At 42.4% G+C, this 22,221-nt stretch overlaps 1 protein-coding gene across 2 annotated transcripts in view; it reads right to left on the reverse strand.

Annotated features, from left to right (window-relative positions):
• EXOC4 (exocyst complex component 4) overlaps positions 1 to 22,221 on the reverse strand; it is a 679,809-nt gene that overhangs the window by 563,712 nt on the left and 93,876 nt on the right. For both annotated transcript variants that reach the window (XM_037049172.1, XM_037049173.1), the window contains exon 7: positions 14,754 to 14,928. In XM_037049172.1, coding sequence (XP_036905067.1) covers positions 14,754 to 14,928 — 175 coding nt within the window. The remainder of the gene's footprint in view (positions 1 to 14,753; positions 14,929 to 22,221) is intronic.

Below are 22,221 nucleotides of genomic sequence, written 5' to 3' on the forward strand. Positions count from 1 at the left end.
TTTGCTTAATTGCTTTGGAGCCCCCTTCCGAACAGCTGCAATCTGTTAAAACACTGGAGTAGCCCCCTCAAGGGCTCTTTACTGGACCAGCCCCAATGGCTGAGCAGTCCTAACTCTCCTGGGTGACTACCTTCACAGTGGCGCTACTTCCTCAATACCACCTATCTCTGAAAAGGTTAACATCTCTTTGCTTTGCATGCTCATTCCTAAACAGGCCAGCTTTTTCCAAAAAGCACCCACGCTCGCCTCATCTGAAGTCCTTAATCACTACAGATGCTCTGCTTGGGGCTCCCACCGTCTGTCTGTCATTCCCGGGCACAAGTGTCCAACCCTCAGGCAACACCCCAGATGCAGCCTCACCAGAGCTGGGGAGATAGCAACGATCAGCCCCAGCCCCGCAACGAGATGCTGTTTTGTGCGGCACAGCCAAAAATAGCGCTGTCCTTTCTCGTTGCCATATCACGCTGCTAGCACAGCTAACACATAGCTAATGTGCTGTCATTTATCACCCCCGTGAGGCTGGCTACCGCATGCTGAGTGTTCGTCATCTGCTGTGTGTTCACTTGGCGGCAGCCCTTATCTTTCTTAGATGGAATCGATTCTAAAGTGGTGAAGTTCACTGTCGTTGTTCACTTTGGATTCTCAAAATCCTTCAAAACTTGTGGGTACTTAATCAGAAAGGGTCCATGCCACTCAGAACTGTGGCACAACTTTTTGGCAACACCAACAAATACTTTTGGAAAGCCCAGAATTACAAAAAAAAAAAAGGTACACCTTTGAATGCTATAAAATTTGTTATATAACCCTGTGAAGGACAAACAAAATTTAAGTTATTTTGAAGATAAATCCCAAGAAGTGCCCATTACCTTCTTCCAACACTCGATTGTATTAAATGCACAGTTTGAAATTAAACATTTATTTTGTCCAATCTTCTACAACTAGGCAAGAGCATCTATTGCATGTGGGTAAATATGATGTGTAGATCTCTGAATAATATATTTTCTTAAGATCCTTCAAGTCAGCAGGAACCTTTTTTTAAGAGTACAGACAATTTTTGTGGCATTCCCTGGAGTTCTGATGGAGGTAAGAACGAACAGGAGAGAATATCAAGAGACTTCTGGTGCCCACCCTCACTGACCAGTCCTCAGTGCGGACACAAGTCAAGCGGGCTAATACAAAAGTTAAGAGAGAAATAAGTATCCAATCATCTCAATGCCAAGGCCTTTTCCGCAGGGCTGGTCCCATATACTTTCTGTCCTGCTCGTTCTGCTGCTTTACTTCCTCTCAGGCTCCCACCCAGGCTTGCCAGTGCAGGCCTGTTTCCTCCTCAGGCCGTCTGTCCAAATCCCCTACAAGCCACAGGCTTCTGAAAGCCAGCCTTGACCTGAACAGCATTTGGGTCCTGCTGTTCATCCCACACAGGATATAAAAATTCAGAAGCAAACAAAGAAAGGCAAAATGTTTTGCCTCTTGTGGCTTCACTACTAGAAACTCCAATCTCTAGGGACACCACACTACGCTCCCTGCAGCACCAACGGACAGCTGATGCACTACGCAAGGAAAACAGGCCTTACCTCCTTCTTACTCTCAGGACTTCCAAGCTGGCCCACTGGTGCAGCTTCAGCTATTATCCCCAGAGAGAGACACCATCCCCAAATTTCCGTCCCCTGTCCTATCCTCTCTAGCCGCTTATAACACAACTTGACAGGGGTATCCCTCCAAAACTTCAAGTTTAAGGGGCACAAAGCACCGTCTGCCTGAGCCTCATTGCCAGCCACCCAGGCTCAAACCTTCACTCCGACCTACGGCTCTCCATTTCTTAGTCAGTGTTAAAAGGTTTCAAAAATTCACTCTTCTTCAAAAGCCTCTGTCCTCTTCCTTGTCACTGTCCCTGCCCTAGTCTAGCCACTCCCTCTTGAATTGATTGAACATGACTTATTATTACCTCTCCATCCACTTCCTTCTCCACCAATTCATTCTATATACTGCTGCCAGATAAATCCTAATGTATTACTTTCACTGTGTTACTCCTCTATCAAAAAATACAATAACTACCATTGTGTGTGAAGTAGTCATGCCTCCAAGACTCAAATCTGGCTAAGCCTCTACACCCAAGTTATAGAACATGAGTAAATAGCAAATGATAGCATGAGGAAGCAATCAACAAAGGCCAGGACGTGGGAAGTTCAAGGGAACAAATGGTCTGGTTTCTTCAGTAAATAAATTTCACGGTAAAAAAGAGAGAGAGAGAGATGGAGAGAAACTTATAGATTAAAAGAACCTTCAGAAACTTACTAATCAAACTACAATATTTAAACCTTATTCAGATCCTATTCAAGCAAAATGTAAAAAAATATACAATCACATTACAACATTTGAGACCACTGGAAATGTTAACACTGACTGGATATCTGATAATAAGGAAATTATGTTTTTAGGTACAGTTGTGTTTTTAAAGAGTCCTTATCTTTTATAGAATCATACTGGAATATAGATGAAACAACATAATTGCTAGAATTGTTTTCAAAATAAGGGAAAGGGAAAATGATTAAGGCTAGAAATGAAACAACATGGCCATAAATCCCTAATCCCCGAAACTGGTGGAGCTGGATGGTGAGCACGTGGGCTCCGGTATGCACGGCTCTGTTCCCCTGAACACGTGTGACACTTTCTACAATACAGAGAAAAGTAACAGCCCACTGCTTGAAGTGGGGAGCCCAAGCTTCTCAAACTCTTACTCAAAGGTCTCCCTGTCACCCAAAATTATTCCACCTTATTTCGGGGTTACCACTTTCTAAGAAAACAAACCAACTAAAAAGCCTCCACTTTCTCAGCTTCACCTAGCACTATTCACAGGATGTATCCAACAACAACCATGTAAAACCGCGCCAAGTTCTGCCCTGTCCCTGCACTCAGCTACTCTCGCCCATTCTGACGCTTCCCTCTGTGCTCTTCCCTAGCACTTGTGTTCCTACTGAGCATTTTTCCATGGGACCTGAAACTGCTCTGCATTGTTCTCGGCTTGTATCCTTTGTCTTAATGACCTCAAGGTTAAGATCATTTCTTAAATTCCTGTTATATGAAGATGTTAAAAAAGAAAGAACTATGGTTTCCCCTCCACTAAAAAACATAAAATAATATACATTTAGAGAACTCATACAAGTGATAAGTAGGGGTGGGAAAAGGAACGTAAGAAATCCCCCTTTGTTAATAACCAAATAACCATAAACATTCTCATATAATTGTTTCCAGTCAAAAAAAAGTCTTGGATAAAATAGTGTATTTGTCAATGTTCTCAATTACTGAAGCCAAAAATAGAAATTACCTATGTGTCTGTCTGTGGGCTACTACGCTAAATAAAGTTGGCCAAAATCGGTAAGTGGAAATCAGTTATACCAGAGTCATTTAGCTTATCTTTTGCTTCTAAAGTAGGTATATCAAAGTATTTTCCCATCTATGGCATTTCAACTTGATAAATAATGTGCTATATATCACAGAAACAGAAACTCTCTGAAATGTGCTATAGTGGCATATTTCCAAAACTAAACTAAATCTATCTTTTTATACATTTCTCATAGCCTTTAAGACTGCCTTTAATACTCTTGGTTTTACTATGACCAAATCTGTAATAGTTACTAATTGTAGCTCTTCAGACTGCGCATTGGAATCAGAGGAATCCTACTGAAGGGAGCATCTCTAGACGCACAGGTCATTCTGACTGCACACCCCCATTTCAAGATAATAGAGATGACAGATTGCAGATCAACCATGACTAGTATAACAGAATCCAGAAGACACTGTGAACCAGATTACACATGCATTGAACACAGAGTTGACTGTGGTATTCATTAGGTCAAGGGCACTGCCTCAGACGCCTGCCACCTCTCAACCATGGCAACTGGGTCCTGCATGACACAGCAGAGCATCACAGAAAATTCTTCTTTCATGATCTCTTTCATTAGCAGAACTCATTCAAATAATGGAGATCTTATAGGCTAAGATACAAAGAAATATTATAACAGCAAGTTCTACATCACCTTTCGCCTCAAAAGGTTTAAGGTCATGGGCATAAAATATTAATATCCTGCTATTTAACTTCCACTCAATTTTTACATTAAGTTTTGCATACTCATATGATGGAACACACATCAGTAATTTCCCCCGTTTTTATATTCCCACCTTTACTCCAGAACAAGGATATAAGCAATGAGACGGAGGACACAGTTACTAGAACGGAGTCCTCGCTACAGTGACAAGTAGGAACAGAGGCACACCCTCAAAAGAACAGCGATCACCAGAGCGTCTCTGTGCTCCCTGCCGACAACCATTTCATACAAGCAACTCATACAAGAGGAAACTAAACCACCCCCAAAAATTAGAAGGAGGAGAGAAGGGGGAGAGAGAAGGAAGAAAGGGATGGAGGCAGGGAGGAGAAGGAAACCCAATACCACTAGTGTAACTGTGACTCCCAAAATATTCAGAACATTCAGATGATCTAATCTGAACCACTGCAATAACACAAATGAAGTAACTTTCATTTCCATTAAACCAATGGAAACTGGAAATTAAACCAATTTTTAATTGCAAAGGCTTAAACCGATTTTAGTGCCTTTACCAAAATCTTTTATATTTTAGAACTAGAAAAGCAAAATCTCTATTCAGTGACTCCTATTCTTTTAACCTTGAAATCCTCTGTCTTCGTAATCTGAAAACATGTATACACGTATAGGTGCGAACACACTGCTATACGTACAAACAATGTGACACTCAGTGAGATGCCCACAGAAACATATTCCTCAACACAAAGCCCTCATTTTTAAAATATGTGAACTAAAATCACCTCAACTAAATGGAGCAACTAAAAGAATATCACAGATTTTCTGAAATGTCAAGATGCCGCAGTATAACCCAAAGTCAGGTTGTACACCACTGACCTAAAAATGTAAAAAGAGAGCCAGGGCGAGCTGAATTCTACATTTGACTCTTTGGTGATAAAAACAAGATTTAAAACCCTTATCTCAGTGTCTCCATCTCCAATGTGAGGACAATATGATAAGATAAAAACGAAAGGTCAGAGGGATTAGCAAAACATGAAAATCATTTTAGTGTTTGCACCTAAAGTGACAGGTAAACAAAGTATAATTACTGTAAGAATTTTCATAAACTCACTTGAACAAAGCAATTCCATGAAAGATCTAAGTGCATTTTGAATGGTCTTCATTTTATTTAATATGATCAAACTGATAAAATTTGCTGAACCATGGTAATCATTTAAATATTCTCTAAACAAGCAATAATAAAACGTTAACCTTTACCCTATGGCAAAAGCCCAGCAAACAAAATCTCGCGCCAGTGTCTGAATCTGGGGGAATTCTCCCAAAGAAGCTGACCTACAAATCCCACCACGTCGTGGCCAAGACAGTTGCGAATTCTCTGCCATGCCTCCCACTGAAGGGACTCTTTCCCTGTGCTTGAATCCTGGCTGCCCTTTGACCCACAGAATATGACCCATGGGAGAGCACAGAATGCCCAAGGCTGGACCTTAAGAGACCCCAGCCTTCACCTCCGTCCTTCCGAACGTCTCCCCATTGGAAGCCTGCTATGACATAAGAAGCCCAGCTACCCTGAGCCCACCACACTGCGAGGTCCTACGGAGAGAGAAACCACGTGGGGAAGTCTCTTTGGACCTTGCAAGCCAGCTCAGTCTTTAGGTGAAGCCACCGAGTGGCCGATCTCCGTTGATTCCACGTGAAACAAGCACCACCCAGCTGAGTGCTGGCTGAATTCCTCACTCACAGAACAGAGCAAATAAAAGGAATGCTACCTTAAGCCACCAAGCTACCTAGTAACATGGTAGGCAGCAACAAACAATCAAACCAAAAGAACTATCACTAAATTCTAGGCATGGTTCCATATTACCTCCACAATCAGAATAGGTTTAAAAAAATTTTTAACATATTTATCAGTCCAGGAAAATATAATTACTGTCACTCTAAAATCTTCTCAGGTAGCCAAAAGCAATGTCAGCAAAGCAATGTCAAGTGTTTTTTAATATCACTCATATCATGTAGAACGATACTCTCTACCTCACATCCTTTCCCTACCAATCACCACCACTTACCATGGCCGCTCGGTGCCTGGCAACCCCACTGCTCTGGCCCAGGGGCATCAAACCTCAGTAAGCACACAGCCTTCAGCAGGACACTTAATCGCCAGGATGAGTCCGAGGGGCCCTTGCCTTCTAATGGTCCACCCTCTAAAGTCTCAAAGAAGTGCTGGAGGTGGTGAGCTGAAAGGAAAAGACCCGCCATTTCTACCACTGGGTCCTCCACTCCAGGATCTAATCAGTTCCGAGCAGACCCAGTGCCTCCGCACTGGGAGCCAGAGGGTGTGCCTGCCCAGCAGTTCCTGCTTTCAGCATAAGTAGTGACCAGGAAACCACGCCAGCAGGGCCGTGGTGCTCCAGAGGTTGAGTCCAATTCAGGGGAAGATTTCTACTCTGGCTTTAAACGTTAGCTCTTCTTTGGGCAGCACGCTCTCCATCAGCAAGGCAGAACACAAACCGTAGGAGCAGGGACTGTTCTGGAGACTCAGTGGCCTGGCTGACGACATGGCGTTGATCCGCCACCCAGAGGAGAAGCTGTCAAAAAAACCTGTGAAGGCCAAGTAATGAAACCTACTTCTGTAATCTCTCAAGGTATCTAGCCTGAAATATGGGCGAAAAGCTAGTTTCACTTCATGGTGCGGAATCCTCAGCTAGAGAAAATACTAAATGAAACAAGACCTAAGAAGAACCCAGTTTCAGAGCTGGATTCAAAACAAATTGTGTCTGTCTCCCGGAAAAACCCCCTCCAGGTCAGGGGTCAATACCAATACCAAGATTTGTGTCTTCTTTTACCTGACAGCACACGTTCTCTCTGCACGAGGTTAATTTTAGCACTACTGACACATTTATGGGAGGTTAGCAAAGCAAAAACGATTTTACATCCATCTCTGTTCATCCGCAGGAAACGTGGAGGGACCTACCCTGGGAACTGCCGTCATGGTTAACAGCGTCATGAGAGCCCTGCCTCCACTCACCAAGGCGTTATGCGCATGCAGGCCAATGATGCCTAAGTGGGCAATTTTGCTTCAAGAAGAGATATGAAAAAAAAAGGATTTTTTTCCAAATCACAAAACGTGAAAGATGAGCTTGTTCCAGTGACGCTGTTACTGCCCATTTCGCTGATTCCTAGAATCAGTGGAACATCGTGTGTTTCTAGCAAACCTCTGTCTTGGACACTTCAATGTGCAGCCAACAGTATGTCGGGCACGTCACCACGTAGGTGACATTTGGGAAGGTGCTGCTACTGCTCAGCAGAGCGAAAACATGCACTTCCGTCCTTACAGTTCCATCGAGAGTGGGAAACTGCAGAGGGGGCGCCACAGCGCGGTCGCTGGGCTGACACCAGGAGAGCACTCTGACACCCTGTCACTGCGCACGACAGCCCGGTCCCCTCACCAAACTGTCTCCAGACACGAACGTGTGGTGACAGATGAGTCTTCCGATGGCAGGACGGATTCTGCCTGACAGGGAAAAAGCCCAAGTTCCAGTGGAGAAAAACTGCCATCGTCTTCACAAGAGCAGAAAATGATTGTCTTTTTCAAGATTCAATAAACAAAAGAACATTTCAATTTTTCAGCAAGAGATATTTTCCACTCAAAGCAGCACTGAAATCCAAACCCTCAACACTCGTGACCCCATTCATCACGGTCCCACCCCCTTCATCCACCTGCTGAGCGGCAGGTGTCCAATACTCTTCTCGGTGACCGTTCTCCAGGAGTCTCACCAGCAAAATTCACCAGCAAGTACAAGAAACCTGAACTGGCCCTGAGCAGAAAACTCTACATGGAAACTGAAACCAGAAACATTCTTTTCTAAGGCCTCCACGATGGCGCACACGCTCCTGTGTTACTCCTCACGCGAAACAGTGACACCCAAGTCAGTGGGAAAACACACACTCCTGCCAAGGAGCTTTCTCACCACCTTTTGCTCGTCTTTATTCCCTAGTACCTGGCCCGTAGTTGGCCCCACACTTGAACATGGAACAATCATTAAATATCTGTCATACTGGAAATCAGGCCAAGGAGGTGACTACATGGTTTACAGATTTTCCAACAGACTCCCCAAAAGGTTTACAAATCCCCTTGTCTATTTTTTGTTTTCCCTCATTGCACCCCACAAAAGCCTGTCTTGGTCATTTCACTAACAGACAATACCTCAAGTAACACAGTCCACAGGCTCTCTATGAACCTACAGAATGGAGACCCTCTGGCCTCCCCAGCTGCTCAGTTCTTTTCACTGCTACCACATCAGTCACCCCGTCTCTTCACACCCCAGCCAACTCTTGAAAGGCCCCGTATACCTCAAACCAAGGCCCCCAACTTCAGCATGCACACGTATCACCTAAAAGGTTCATTACAACACAGATTGTATGTCCCACCCCAACCTTGAGTTTCTGATTTGCTAAGTCTGAGGTAGGGATAAAATTCTGCACTTTTAATATGTTCCCAGGTCACAATGATCCTGCTGGCCTAGGAAACCTATTTTGAGAACCAGTGACTCAAAGCCATGGTACCCAATTATAGAATCCTAAACAAACATATTAGAGTCACCTTAGGAGCTAAAAGAACAAAAATAAAAAGAACACACAGAAACCAATCTGTAGATAAATCTAACATATGCCCAGGTTCAAAAACCCTTAGTCTAAAGACACCTCATGAACAAACCTCTTAGATGACACCGGGCCTTCCACGACCTCCACCCAGAGACACCTCTCCACACTCACCTTCCAGTCCACAGACTCTCAGCTACCAACGCACCCTTCTTCCTCAGGACCCCCGAAGAGCCTTATACACTCACTCCTTTGTGCTACAACTGTTCTACACTCAGCAACACCAGTTCATGCACGCGTCCGTATTGCTGCATATCCAACTTATGGCGGGTGTAAGGCCTCCTACTACTCAGTAATCTGTAGCTTGAAAGAATTCAGGGGGAACTGGAAAATACAGAGATCTAAAAACAACTTGCAAATTATGAAATAATTTCTACTGTATAACTGAAAATATTTGGCTGACTCTCTTGTTCAAAAAGGCTTTATTCTCAAATCTGTGCACCAGTAATAAAGATAAGTGGAAAAAATGGTTAAGAACCAATCAACCTTAGATTAAGTCAGGTCATGATTAAGGTCATTCTTCTAAAACAGATTTGGGGAAAGAAATGGGAGCAGAAGAGTAGGTAGGAAAGACGGGGAGGAAATGGAAGTTGAGAAAGAACATTGCCATTCCCTGACCTCAAACCAATTAAACACCATTCATGAAATGAAATGTTATTTCTATGTTAGACCTCTCACCTTGTATTATTAGCAAAGTTTCGGTTTTATGTTCTTTATCTGTCAAATAGCGCATACCAATGGTATATGTATGCATGAACTGAAACAGCAACAGTACTGCCAATGTGTGATTTGGGCGCTGTAAGGTACTAAGAAATAGAACTCACAGCTGACATCTCTTTAGTGCTGTAAACATATCTTGGGGGTGAAGTGGGTGGGGAACAGAAACAATGACTGCCAATGAACATGAGGTTTCTTTTTAGGGTAATGAAAATGTTCTACAACCCTGTATCATGGCAATGGCTGCACAACCCCATAAATGCACTAAAAACCAGGAATCTGTACTTTGAAACAGGTGAATCTTATGGCATGTAAATTATATCTCAATAAAGCTGCTTAAATACACAAATGAATAAGTCATTCCATAATATGAAGATATGATCTCCAAATCACTGTATAAAACATGTGAAAAATATAACTCATTTAATAAGCCAGAAACATACTTTTGATCACCTTAACATTTCAAATTGATGTCTGATAGAACTTAAAGTTCCTCAGTTCATTATAAATCTTATCAATATAAGATAATGGGTTTTATTTTCTAAAATGCAGGAATCATATACATTTGACAAACCCAAAGTAAGTAAAACATAGTATCTTACTTTGTCCATAACCATAATTAACTCTTTGCAATATTATTATAAATAGGATCCTATAAGATTAGAACATTTTAAATTTAGAACATTAGTCTTAGTCAAATATCTGATCATAAAAACTTATTCATAAAGTATTTTGTAATCTTGTGAGAATAGGACTACATGGTCTACAAGATACTATGTATTCAGGTTTTAAATGCCATTAAGTACTGTGATAGGAATAATTCCATTTAATATTACATATTCTATTAGTGTCTAATATTATATATTCTAATAGTGTCAACATGTTTCCATTACACAAATTATTGTTATTAGTATTTCATAGATCTTTTTCCATTTGCATATTTTAAATCTATCTATAATTTATATATTTTTTAATTTTTTAAAGATTTTATTTACTTATCTTTAGAGGGGAAGGGGAGGACAGAGGGAGAGAAATACCAATGTATGGTTGCCCCTCTTGACCCCCCTACTGGGAACTGGCCTGCAACCCAGGCATGGGCCCTGACTGGGAATTGAACTATGGCTGTTTGGTTCACAGGCCAGCGCTCAATCCACTGAGCTACACCAGCCAGGGCTGTAATTTATATTTAAAGTGTATCTCTCAAAACCAAAAGTGAGGAACTTGTATTAAAAAATGGGGATATATTCTTCAAAATGCCACTGTTAAAAAGCTTAAGAAAGGCTATGAAAATGTTCAAGTTTGAATTAAACTAAAGAGACATAAAAAGTAAACACATTATCTAACCCTAGACTGGATTCTCTACAGAAGTGGTGGAAAAAAACTGAAATAAACCTGTCAGATTCAACTACTGTTAATACTGTTACTTTATTATTGTTTTGTATAGGTACATACACACACAAAATTTTTTCTCTGCACAGTTTGACTGTAAGTTCTCAAACCTGTCTGTATTCTAGTTTTGTCAAGTGACCCAGTAATGTCCTGCTAGGCAGTTTTTTTTTAATTGAATTTGAGTGACATTGGTCAATAAAATTATCTACCGTATGATGCCATGTATTATGTGCACCCATGTTTGTGTGCCATTATACACAGGATTATTATACCCACAGTAATCATTACACCCATGTAAAATACACATCCTTGATTTTCCCTCAGAAATTTGGGCAACAAAGTGAGCATGATACATGGCAAAATACACAGTAGGTTTCTGGTGTGTGATTCTAAAACATCACTGTATCACTTGTATATTGTATTGTGTGTTCCCCACCCTAAGTCACTTTTCCCCCTTTAACCTCTTCTACCTCCCTCCGCCTCCCTTTCCTTCTGGCCACACCAAACTGTGGTCTCTGTCTATAGGTTCTGTGGGGTTTGTTGTTTGTTCTGCTTAATCCCTTAACCTTTTTTGCCCAACCCCCTCAGCCCCTCCCCTCTGACAGCTGTCAGTCTGTTCCATGTATCCATGCCTCTGTTTCTATTTTATTCCCCAGGGTATTTTGTTCATTAAATTCCAAATATAAGTGAGATCATATGGTATTTGTCTTTCTCTGATGGGCTTATTTCACATAGCATAATGTTCTCTAGGTCCATCCATGCTGTTTCATTTATTTATTCATTTATTCTTTATTCTTCTCCTCCTGCTTTCTTTTAGATTAATCAAATATTTACTCACTATTCAATTTTATCCCCTTTACTAACTTTTTACCTATACATCTACTTTATCATTTTAGTTCTGCTCTAAGGCCTAAAATATGCATTTGAAACTTAACAAAATTCACTTTAACCAGCACACCTCTTCCTATACAGATACGCCTCATTTTATTATGCTTCACTCTATTTTGCTTCACAGATGTTAAGGGCTGTTTTGTTTTCGTTCTTCTTTTAACAAACGGAAGGCAAAACCCTCCACCAGCAGAAAGACGAGGACCCGTGGTCCTGCGACGCCTGCTGCCCTGCATGGGCCTGGAACCGAGCCTGCGCATCTCCACGGCTCGCCTGCAGGACGTGTGAGACCCAGCAGTACAGGTCCTCGACCAGACTCCCCGCTTCTGTGTGGTTACAGCTGTGCGTTTTACTTCTAAGTATGTTATTAAAACCAACATATCTTATTTTGTCTTTAAACAGAGAGTAATCAATGAGGAAAGTGTAAGTTAGTGTTACCCACACTTCTGAGCCCCTTTGTATTTTCCTACAGATGGTCACCATCAGGCATAATTTTCCTTTCACCTGAAAAACTGTCTATTATAACATTTCCTGAAATCCAGGTCTAATGGTGACAAATTATTTCAGCTCTGGTCCATCTGAAAATGTCTCTATTTTACCTTCACGTCAAAGAATATCTATAACATTTCAGACTGACAATTTTTATATTTCCCAGCACTTTCAAGATGACATCCATTGATTTGACTTCTCGTGAGAAGTCAGTGAAGAATTCTGTCTCTGGCAATGTCTTTTTCCCTCTGGCTGCCAGATTTCTTCTTTGTTTTTCAGCAACCTGATGATGTGCCTATATTGTCTGGGTGTTAATCCTGCTTCAGATTTGATGAGCTCCTTAGATCTGTGGGTTTACATTTGTTAACAAATTTAGAAATTTTGGGTCATTGTCTCTTCCAGAATTTTCTGCCTCAGTCTCTCCCCTTTCCTCTTGTACCTGCAACTACACCAATGGTAGACTGCACGATACTGTCCCAGAGAATATTATGACCTTGTTCACTTTTCTTCTCAGTCTATTTTTTTCCTGTGCTTCAGTGTAAGTGATTTCAACTGATTTAACTTCAAGTTCTCTGGTCCTTTCTTCTACAGCATGCCATCCACTGCTCAATCTATCTGATAAACTTTTCATTTCAGATATTAATTTCCAACTTTTTGAAACCCCAATCATCAGTCACATTTTTCTGCTTTTTTTCAAGCATAACAATTGGATGCTGGACGTTACAGATGCTTCACTATTGAGGACCCGGACCATACTGTTTCACTTTACATCAAGTTTTGTTCTGGAAGGCGGTTACTATACAAGTACGTTGGACTGACACTGTAGAGACCCGGTTTGGACTTCGTCATAGAGATCTAGAGTAACCCTTACTCTGGCTAGGACGGCCTTGTTCCCAAGGCATAACCTGTCCGAGGTCACACTGAAAAGCACAGGATGTTCACCAGCTTTCCCCATACTGAGTGGGCCGACTCCAACATTCCCAAGCATCTCCACGACTTTCGGAATCTCCGCTCTGCTCACAGCCCCTCCATAGCTGTTTACTGCCCGGCCTTGGGTGCGCGAGGCTTCGTGTTTGAACAAAGGCTCAAGGGGACTCATCTCAGATTTCTGGGACTCCCGTGTCATTCCCTCTTCATCAGTGCCCTACCCCACAAATTCCAGCTGCCTCCACACCCCTGAACTCTGCCCTCTGCCCTCATTGATTAGAGTGAGGCCACTGCAGTCTGGGCAGGCGTCACCGTGCCACAGACGGAAAAGCATCCGAGGAGAAGCTGGCGGCTGTGGCGCTCACCGCCAGGCCCTTTGCTCTCAACAGACAGCGCAGGCGGCCCGAGACCCCCGCTCTTAGAGCTGCTGACAGTGGAAGGGAGGTTCAGCACGGCCTGAAAGGGAAGTCCCTAATTCTAACTATTTTTGAAATGCTTTAAAATCTATTATCTCATTTCATCCTTAACATGAACATGGAACATGAAGGCACATATTATTTCCATATAACAGATTAGCAAAGCATATGTAAAATATTAAACCTAAACAACTAAACAATAAAGGTATTTTATTCAATACCCAAATGTTCACAAGGACCTACCACGGGCACACAGTAATTGACGGATGGGCAAAAAGAACTCAGGGAACACAACTACACATTTCTTCCTACTGAACCACCAAGAAAGTGCACAGACTTAACCCCCAAAGAAGTCTAATGAATGAGCAACCAAGAATTAATCACTCAATCCACCAGGAATGTGTCTATACTGTCAGAAATAACTACAACCTTCCATCATGATTTATTTATTGCTGCAAGAGTCCTATTTGCCATGCAAGTAATTCCATTCCTACACAGTTATAATTTTCAATTCCCTACATATACTTCATTTTTTTTTCATATTAGTAGGTACTGTTTAACCAACACATTTCTATTTAGCTATGTCACATTTGTTCCAGCTGACTCTTAATTGTATTTCTAATTTTTGTCTGGCCAAATCGAGTATGTTTTCCTGGCACATGCAGAGAAAAATATAATAAAATTCCGAAATACCGTCTCTGCAGCATCATACCAGTCGTATCATTTTTCCAATCTCAACCAAATCCATCAAAATGATTCATTCATACTTACAGACTTTCTCATCTCAAAATAAGTTCTTGACCTGTCATTCACCCCAATATATGCAAGAGTTGACTGTAAGAAAATGGTCATTAAGTGAAGCTACCTACATGTTTATAAAATAGTGTTTAAGAACATGTTAATATTGATTACCTTGCTACAGGACTAATTCAAAAGGAGTAAGGTATTCTGCAACCAAACGCCAAACACTGCACATCCTTGATTGCTAGGCACTGAGCATCTCCTGCTAATTTTAAAGTCTGGGAAAGAAGTTTGTTAAAAGTCCTTCAGAAGACGATAGGAGTTCATGAGACCAGAGCATCATCTTCAAGCAGGAACATGACTTTCTCACTGTTTATGAGGAACGGATATTTCGGGTTGCTGAGTTCTGTGCTAATACTGTTCTACCCTGTGACTCTGAATGAAGACGGAAGACTTTGTAAAAGGACCTCACCTGCAGGACGTCTTGGATCTTCACCCACACGTCTGCCATGTCATACAGCTTGACGTCTTCCTGCTGAGCCGGCGGCGTCCCGACCGTGTCCTGCAGGTACCCCAGGACCACCGAGTGCGCAGCAGCTACAGCATTAAACTTCTCAAACAGGAACTCCAGCAGCTCTAGAAGTAACCTAGCCAAGAAAGCAAGTAAGTAAACGACAGTAACACACATACCCAAAGGCAATTTATGTACACTGGCCTGCAAGAAAACCACCAAACTACAGGGACAATGCAAACAGCACACTAGATTCCAACAGGTCTGATTTCAAACAGTTGGATGATCTAAGTCACTTTTGAAAACTTATCTAAGCCTCAGTTTCTTCTGTACAAAACAGAAATGATGTAAGAATTTAAAAACCAACTACAAAGTCCCTAAACCAGCAGTAAGCAGCTCAATAAACATTTGTTTCCTTTTTAACATGTTTTAGTGATTACAATACTACTGCTCTGTATTCTTTTAAGCAGTTTCTCCAAGGAATTCAGACAATTTTTTCAGACAGTTCAGATGTTAGACAGACTATGCTATCCCCTAGCAATAAATTACGCACTTTGTTAAGGATACTGATCCTTTCAGTCATGGGAAGCTGTGCTTACTACCGTTCAAATGCATGGTGTAAAGTGCCTGAAAAAAAGTATACACCTGCCAAGCAGTCTGACTGTCACCACAGGGAGCAGCTTAGTCATCCGCATTATCTCATTTTTCATGGTGAGAAATGCTGGACACATATTATTGCATACATTTTATAACTCAAGGACACACAATGAGGTTGCAAGGCAGCTGGGCCTAGAACAGCTGGTGCCCATGGCAGGGCCTTGACCCGCCCTCTCTCTAGTTCTAGACTGCAGGTGCCCGTGCAGAGGTGGGGCGGGGCTCCACGGCAGGACAGCACAGGAACCCCTCCCCCGGGACTATGGCTTCACCAATCACCCAGGCTCTGAATCCTCTTTCCTCCTCTGAACTTGAAGAGCGTTTCCTCCCATTTTTGCAGAAGTTAACCACACGTGGCTCTCACGTGTGACAATAAATGTGGGTCACATGTATTTATGTCTGGACATTTTAACTCCCTTCTCCATTGTGAGTTTTTCAGTGTGGGCACTGCTTTATACATCTCTGTATGCCTGCAGCACTTAGAACAGTGCTCAGCAAATTTTGCTGAGTGAAGTTAATGTGTGTGCCATGAACAAGCACAGAAAATGTTGGAATGTGACTTTCATTGTATATTGTGTGGTTCTCAACTCCTAGTTCCTAAACAGATTCATGAACCAACCCAGAAAGGAGAAAAGGAGAGGGAAAGAGCTTGTTATCAATGTCAGTTGACGAGATCTTGTTACTGTAAGTACGAGGTTATGACTACAATCTCATCAAAACATACAGCACATCATCTATTCCTCTGGCTTCTTTACTGCCCAATTACTATAATTAATGAGCCAACGTGACAGCCAATAACTGTCCTATGATAAAACCCTAATATCTAGTTGGCATTTTAATTTAGATGAGACAGAATCAATAAAAATTTATGTAGTACTCCCAACCCAGAATATACATAAACCGGAATTTACACATTGTACTTGTACATAAGAGCCATCCTACCTTTTGAATGGTAATTTTTAAAAATCTTTTAAAGGTCAATTTATATTTATAGGCACATCCACCTAAAACAATTCTTTCTCATGTGTTACTGGAGAGCTGCTCAAACAGGAGCCAAGAAGGGCACAAAGCACAGGGAGATGATCTCACGTAACAGCCAAAATAGTTCATTAAGTGCAAGAAAATAATCTGTATAAAGCTGGTATCTGGCATCACACAGAGTAAATGCTTGATTAAGTGATGGCCCCACTTTTCAAATAAAGATTTATGCTGAGTATATAAGCCTGTGATTCCCAAATATCAATCTATAGGCCATGTATTTTTCAGTGATGCATAGGAAAACTAAGAAAAATAGGACCATAGATTGGCTTTTCACAAAGGTAAATATACTTAATTTGATATTTTTTGTACTCTCCTGACAGGAAGATCTGTTATGCTCTCTCATGATGGCACTTAGAATGCCAAATGTCCCTACTTGACAAAATTTAAACTTAATAACCTATGTTATAGTCCAACATTCTTTGAAACCATATTGATTGTGACATTTGGAAGCCTGAGGCACCCTGGTGTCCAACTTCCGATGGCAGGAAATCTTCAATACGGGGCTGTGAGCCAGCATTGAAGCAGAAGACACTGGGACAGCAGTGGCTGCTGCCTGGCCACCTCCCGGTCCACCAGATTCATAACTGCACAGCCCGGCTGCCACTCAAGGACAAGACCAAGTCAGCAAGCAGGGCCCGTGCTCTGTTCAGAAGAGAGAACTGGCAGGGAACTGAGGTTAAGATGAGATCCACGTGTCTATTGGCATCACAGAAAGAGCGAGCCCTTGATACAATGCAGACAACCTGCCAGCTTCTGTCACTCGTGGAGGATCAAGGCCAAGCTAGACTCATTGTCTGCAGTGTGACCATCATAGCCCAGGAAAGACAACACAGGGAAGAAAGATGGGAGAAGACACAGGGCAGAAACGGTGAGATTCTACGTGCACGTGTGCCGACTCTGAAACGCCCGCCTGTTTCCCAGGGAGGGAGCCCCTCCACCACCACCACCACACGGCCACGGCAATGTCAACAAAACCCTCAGCTCCAACCTCAAAATTAGAAACTTCTGTGCTCCAAATGATACCATCAAGAAAGTAAGAAGGCAACCCAGAAAAGGGGAGAAAATATCTGCAAATCACATATCTGATGCAGGATGTGTATTTAGAATATCTAAAGAATCCTTACAACTTGTAATAAAAAGATAACCAAATTTAAAAACAGACAGAGCCTGTGTATATGCCTTCTCCAAAGAAAATATCTTAATGAGCAATAAGCAAACAAAAAGATGTCCAACATCTCAGCCATCAGAAATACGCAAATCAGAACCACGAGATACACTTCGACATGCCAGGCTGGCTACAATCAAAAGACAGACAATAAAAAGTGTCGGTGAGCATGCAGAGAAACTGGAGCTCTCCCACAGTGCCGGCTGGAGATATGAAATGGTGCAGCGGCTTTGGGAATTCCCTCAAACCACCCAACACAGAATTATGGACCCAGCAATTTCATTCATAAAAACATTCAAGAGAAATGAAAACATACATGTGTACAAAAACTGGCATACAAATGTGCACAGAAACATTATTCAGAAGAGTAAAATACTAAAATAATAATAAAACCATAAAAGTGGAAACAGTCCCAGTTTCCATCAACTAAGTAATTGGCAAACAAAATGTAGTACATTTATACAACGGAATATTATTTGTCTATAAAAGAGAATGAAGTACTGATACATGCAACATGGATGAACCCTGGAAAACTCATAGAAAATTATATATTGTACAATTATATTTGTATAAAATATCCAGAAAAGACAAATGTATAGAGACAGAAAATCTGTGGGTGGTGACTTGGGTGGATGGGAACTGACTGCTAAACCAGACGGGGCTTGTTTTGGGTGGAGAGACAGAGAGCCAGACTGTGGCCACACCTGCACAGTCCTGTGAATAAACTGAAAGCCACCAAACTGCACCCTTTCAGTGGGTGAACTGCACAGCAGGTGAGCTATACCTCCACATACGTCTCAAACATTCAGTTGTGGCTCTGAGGTCAGTGAAGGCCCGACACCTCGTCTGCGGTGGAAAGAAAACGCGCAGAGCAGTGAAAAGAGGAATCTGCTGCCTCACATCGGGAAGCACAAGGAGAGCTGATTCCTTCAGACCCCACTGCCAGGAGGACAAGAGCATTCCTCGTTTGGTTCACTAGTTTGTGTGTTTCCTTCTAGTAGGAGTAACCTGCAAGAAACAAAAGATTCACATTCTTTTCCTGGTGCTGACCATTCCTAACCTTTTAATTATGAAAAACAACCTCAACTTCTCCAAGTGCTCAATTTGTAAAATCAAAATATTGATTAATACCTGTTCTAGGAGCCTCTCAGAACTGCAGGATCAAATTAGCACCTGCATAGAAGTATCCAAGGAGCCCTGGCTGGTGTAGCTCAGTGGATTGAGTGCGGGCCTGCGAACCACACGATCGCAGTTTGATTCCCAGTCAGGGCACATGCCTGGGTTGCAGGCCAGTCCCCAGCAGGGGACTCACGAGAGGCAACCACACATTGATACTTCTCTCCTTCTCTCCTTCTAGCCAAGGAAATGATACAACAGTGAAACAACAGTGAAGAGAAGGGAGTCTGAATCTGTAGCCTGACCAACTCTGAAGAAGATGGTTACCTTTCCAGAACGAGAGAGAGAGAAAGAAATATATTAAATGTAGAAATTTGGAAGGAGCAATGTTGGTTTAGATCTGGATACGCTCCATTTAAGGTGCCAGGTACTTAGGTACTTGAATAGGCAAGTATACAGCTCAGGAGAGAAAATGACACTGGAAATTTAAAAAGTGAGACATATTTGAGAGAATGAGATCACACGGAAGCACGGAGTAGGAAAAAAGGAAAGGAAGCTCCAGAGCCAGCGCTGCCTGAAACAGCAGCACCGAAAAGGTGGTTAGAAAGTAGCGAGGGTGGAGGAAGCCAGGAAAGGAAATTTTAGACGACAAAGGCAAGGAGTATTAGCAGAGTCGAAGGCTACCCCAAAGTCAGGAGAGGCAGAGAGATTTTCGACTCCGCCTCCCAGTGACCCAGTGACCCAGTGACCCAGTGACCCAGGTGAGAAGGGTTTCAGAGGAGCATGGGAGCTGCACACAGCAGAGGGTAAGTGAAGGGCTGGTAACAGAAAGAAACCAAAGTCAATCACACACTTTTCGGCCAAAGTACGCACTCTTTAATAAAGAAAAAGAGAAAGTAGGAAGACTTTCCCCCAATGCATCGAAGGAGAGGAGAGATTAGGAATCACTCACATAAACTGAACATAAATCTGCACTAGTCTGACCCAATTTAAAGCTACCGGGAATACACTAAAATACGTTGTTAATATTCATATACATTCTTCAACTGCCCACACAACGCCAGACTGAGATGACAAGGGTTTACTTTTAGCTGCAGATACACACAGGATGCACGAAACACACAAGCCCCAGGAAAATCACACCCCACACCACTCCCACCCCAGAATATTAAATAAATAACAGGAGAAATAAACCATCCCAATGCAGTTAGCACAGCTGCTTAAATCCTGTTAGGGTCAGGGTTTTCACCACTGATCCAAAAGACAATAGAGGAGGCAGAATCATTAAATTACTAGATGGTTCCTTAAACTGAACTGAATAAGAGAAATCCCCATATGGGAATAAGCCTAAGAACCTTAGAGATTAGAATTCCAATTAATTGCACTCTCTACACATCCGATGAAAATCACACACACACACACACACACACACACACACACACGGGCTACTTGGAGAGTCAGAAGATGGTATGCTATAATACGCAATCCAACACCACAGGGAGCGGAAGGAAATACTGATCCTTGGACAGCAAAGTGTTTTATCAATGGCAGTTTGAAAAACCTTCGAAAACCAAGACCTGTCACCAGGTCTCCAAAGAAGAGTCATGACTTTCAATACGCCGGGGCTTTTCCAGATCTCAGGTTTCTCAGACTCAAATTTCCTAATCACAAATTGACTGCATTAAATGCAAAAGCAAACTCAAAGTACTAGTAAATTGCTACATGTACCTTTAACAGTTACCACCTGGAGAACATCTGAAAAGGGAGATCCAAGAGCGACGCCAGATGTTTCCAGTCTGGCTGCATCTCTGTCCTTCCCCTGGTTTGGTTAGTCCTGCTCACATCCCGTAAGACACACCAGCATCATTCCAACATAACTCCTTTAATTAAACTAGCTGGAGTTTGGTTTCTGGCACTTATAAATTTTTTTAAAAGGCCTAATTCCCAGAATAAGAGCCAATGGCTTTACCCCTCTGAAACAAAACCAGACAACAACAGATTGCAAAAAGAGACACAACAGTGATGGGCATGGCCTCTGGGCTGGGAAGTGAGGAGAAGGTGCCTGGTTTACATTTCCTTGTAACCACACCTCCACCCTGACACGTGGCCGAAGGCCAGAATGGAAACGGCAGGCAGTTGGGTTTGTGGGTGCCCACGCTGAGAGCAGAAGAACAAGAGCAATGTCAGTGTCAGGAGGGATCTAGGATTAGAGGCACCAGCCTGGGGCCCTCTGCAAGGGGCTGGCAGGTAAAGCTGTCATAATGGAAGAGATCCATAAAACAGTAAGGCTGAAGTGACAAGCAAGAGAAGGAAGAGGAGGAGGAGGAGGAAGAGGAGGAGGAAGATGACGAGGTCAAGGACTGTGATGAGGAGGACAACAGAGACCCTGTCTTTCCTGACCACTCACTCCTGGAGACACTGCCTTCCGCTGGCTGTACGACACTGCTCTGCTTTCCTTCCACCTCTCCATTGCCCGGGCTCAGGAGCCTCTTCCTGAGATGCTGTGAACTCTCCTCAACCCACATGCTCTCTCTGGGTGAGCACACTGACCACTGCGTCTTACTCAGCTATCCACCTGCTAATAACTCCCCAACACCTCCTGGCCAGATCACTCCCCTGAGCTACAGACTTCAAACTTACCACGTTTCGATGGAGCTCACCACCCTCCTCCCCAAGCCTACGTCTCCATGTTCCCAAAGTCAGTGAACAGGACCACGTGCATGCCCCAGTGAATCATCCCCACCTGCCGCCAATCCAATCAATCACCAGCTTCTTTCATTTTCACCTCTCCACTGTCTCTCAAATGGGACAACGGCACTCCACGGTCACCGTTACTTTGCTAGTTCAGACTGTATCATCTCTACCCTGCATGATTGAAATGGCCATCCCAATAGTCTCCTTTCCTCCAGTCCCTGCCTTGCCCCTTCTTCACAGTAAACTTGTCGAGAGTAAGAACTATGTCTGACTTATTGCTGTATTCTAGTATTTTTCACAATACCCAGACCCTGATATGCAACAAATGGGTATCTGTGGAATGAAAGAATGGAGTAGGGGGAATGAGATCCAGTAGATGGGAGAGGCAGAGACTTGCTTACAGAAAATAAATGATGAGGAAATGAGTTTATAGATTATAACATCCTGGTTTTAGAAGACCATAGTAAGAAATGTTTTGCACAAACTCTCTCTCAAAAATATAACCTTATCAACCTAAACATGAGAACCAAAAGAAGTACAGTCACAAGCTGAAAGACACATGCATTCAGAGCTAACTGTAAAAATACTATCGTAAAATCTATTTGTGTAAAAAAAAAAAACAAAAAAAGTGTCAAGATGAAGAAAGTATTTGTTCTTTAAACCCAATTACCTGAAAAATGTTAAAATCAGCCTTCCTAGTGATATAAATAAAATGTTACTCATGCTCCCAGATCTTCTACAAACTTGCTACCTGCCACT

This window comes from Sturnira hondurensis, unplaced genomic scaffold (assembly GCF_014824575.4).
Source record: "Sturnira hondurensis isolate 20B ecotype Veracruz unplaced genomic scaffold, ASM1482457v3 Scaffold0006437, whole genome shotgun sequence".
In the NCBI taxonomy this organism is placed as follows: domain Eukaryota; kingdom Metazoa; phylum Chordata; class Mammalia; order Chiroptera; family Phyllostomidae; genus Sturnira; species Sturnira hondurensis.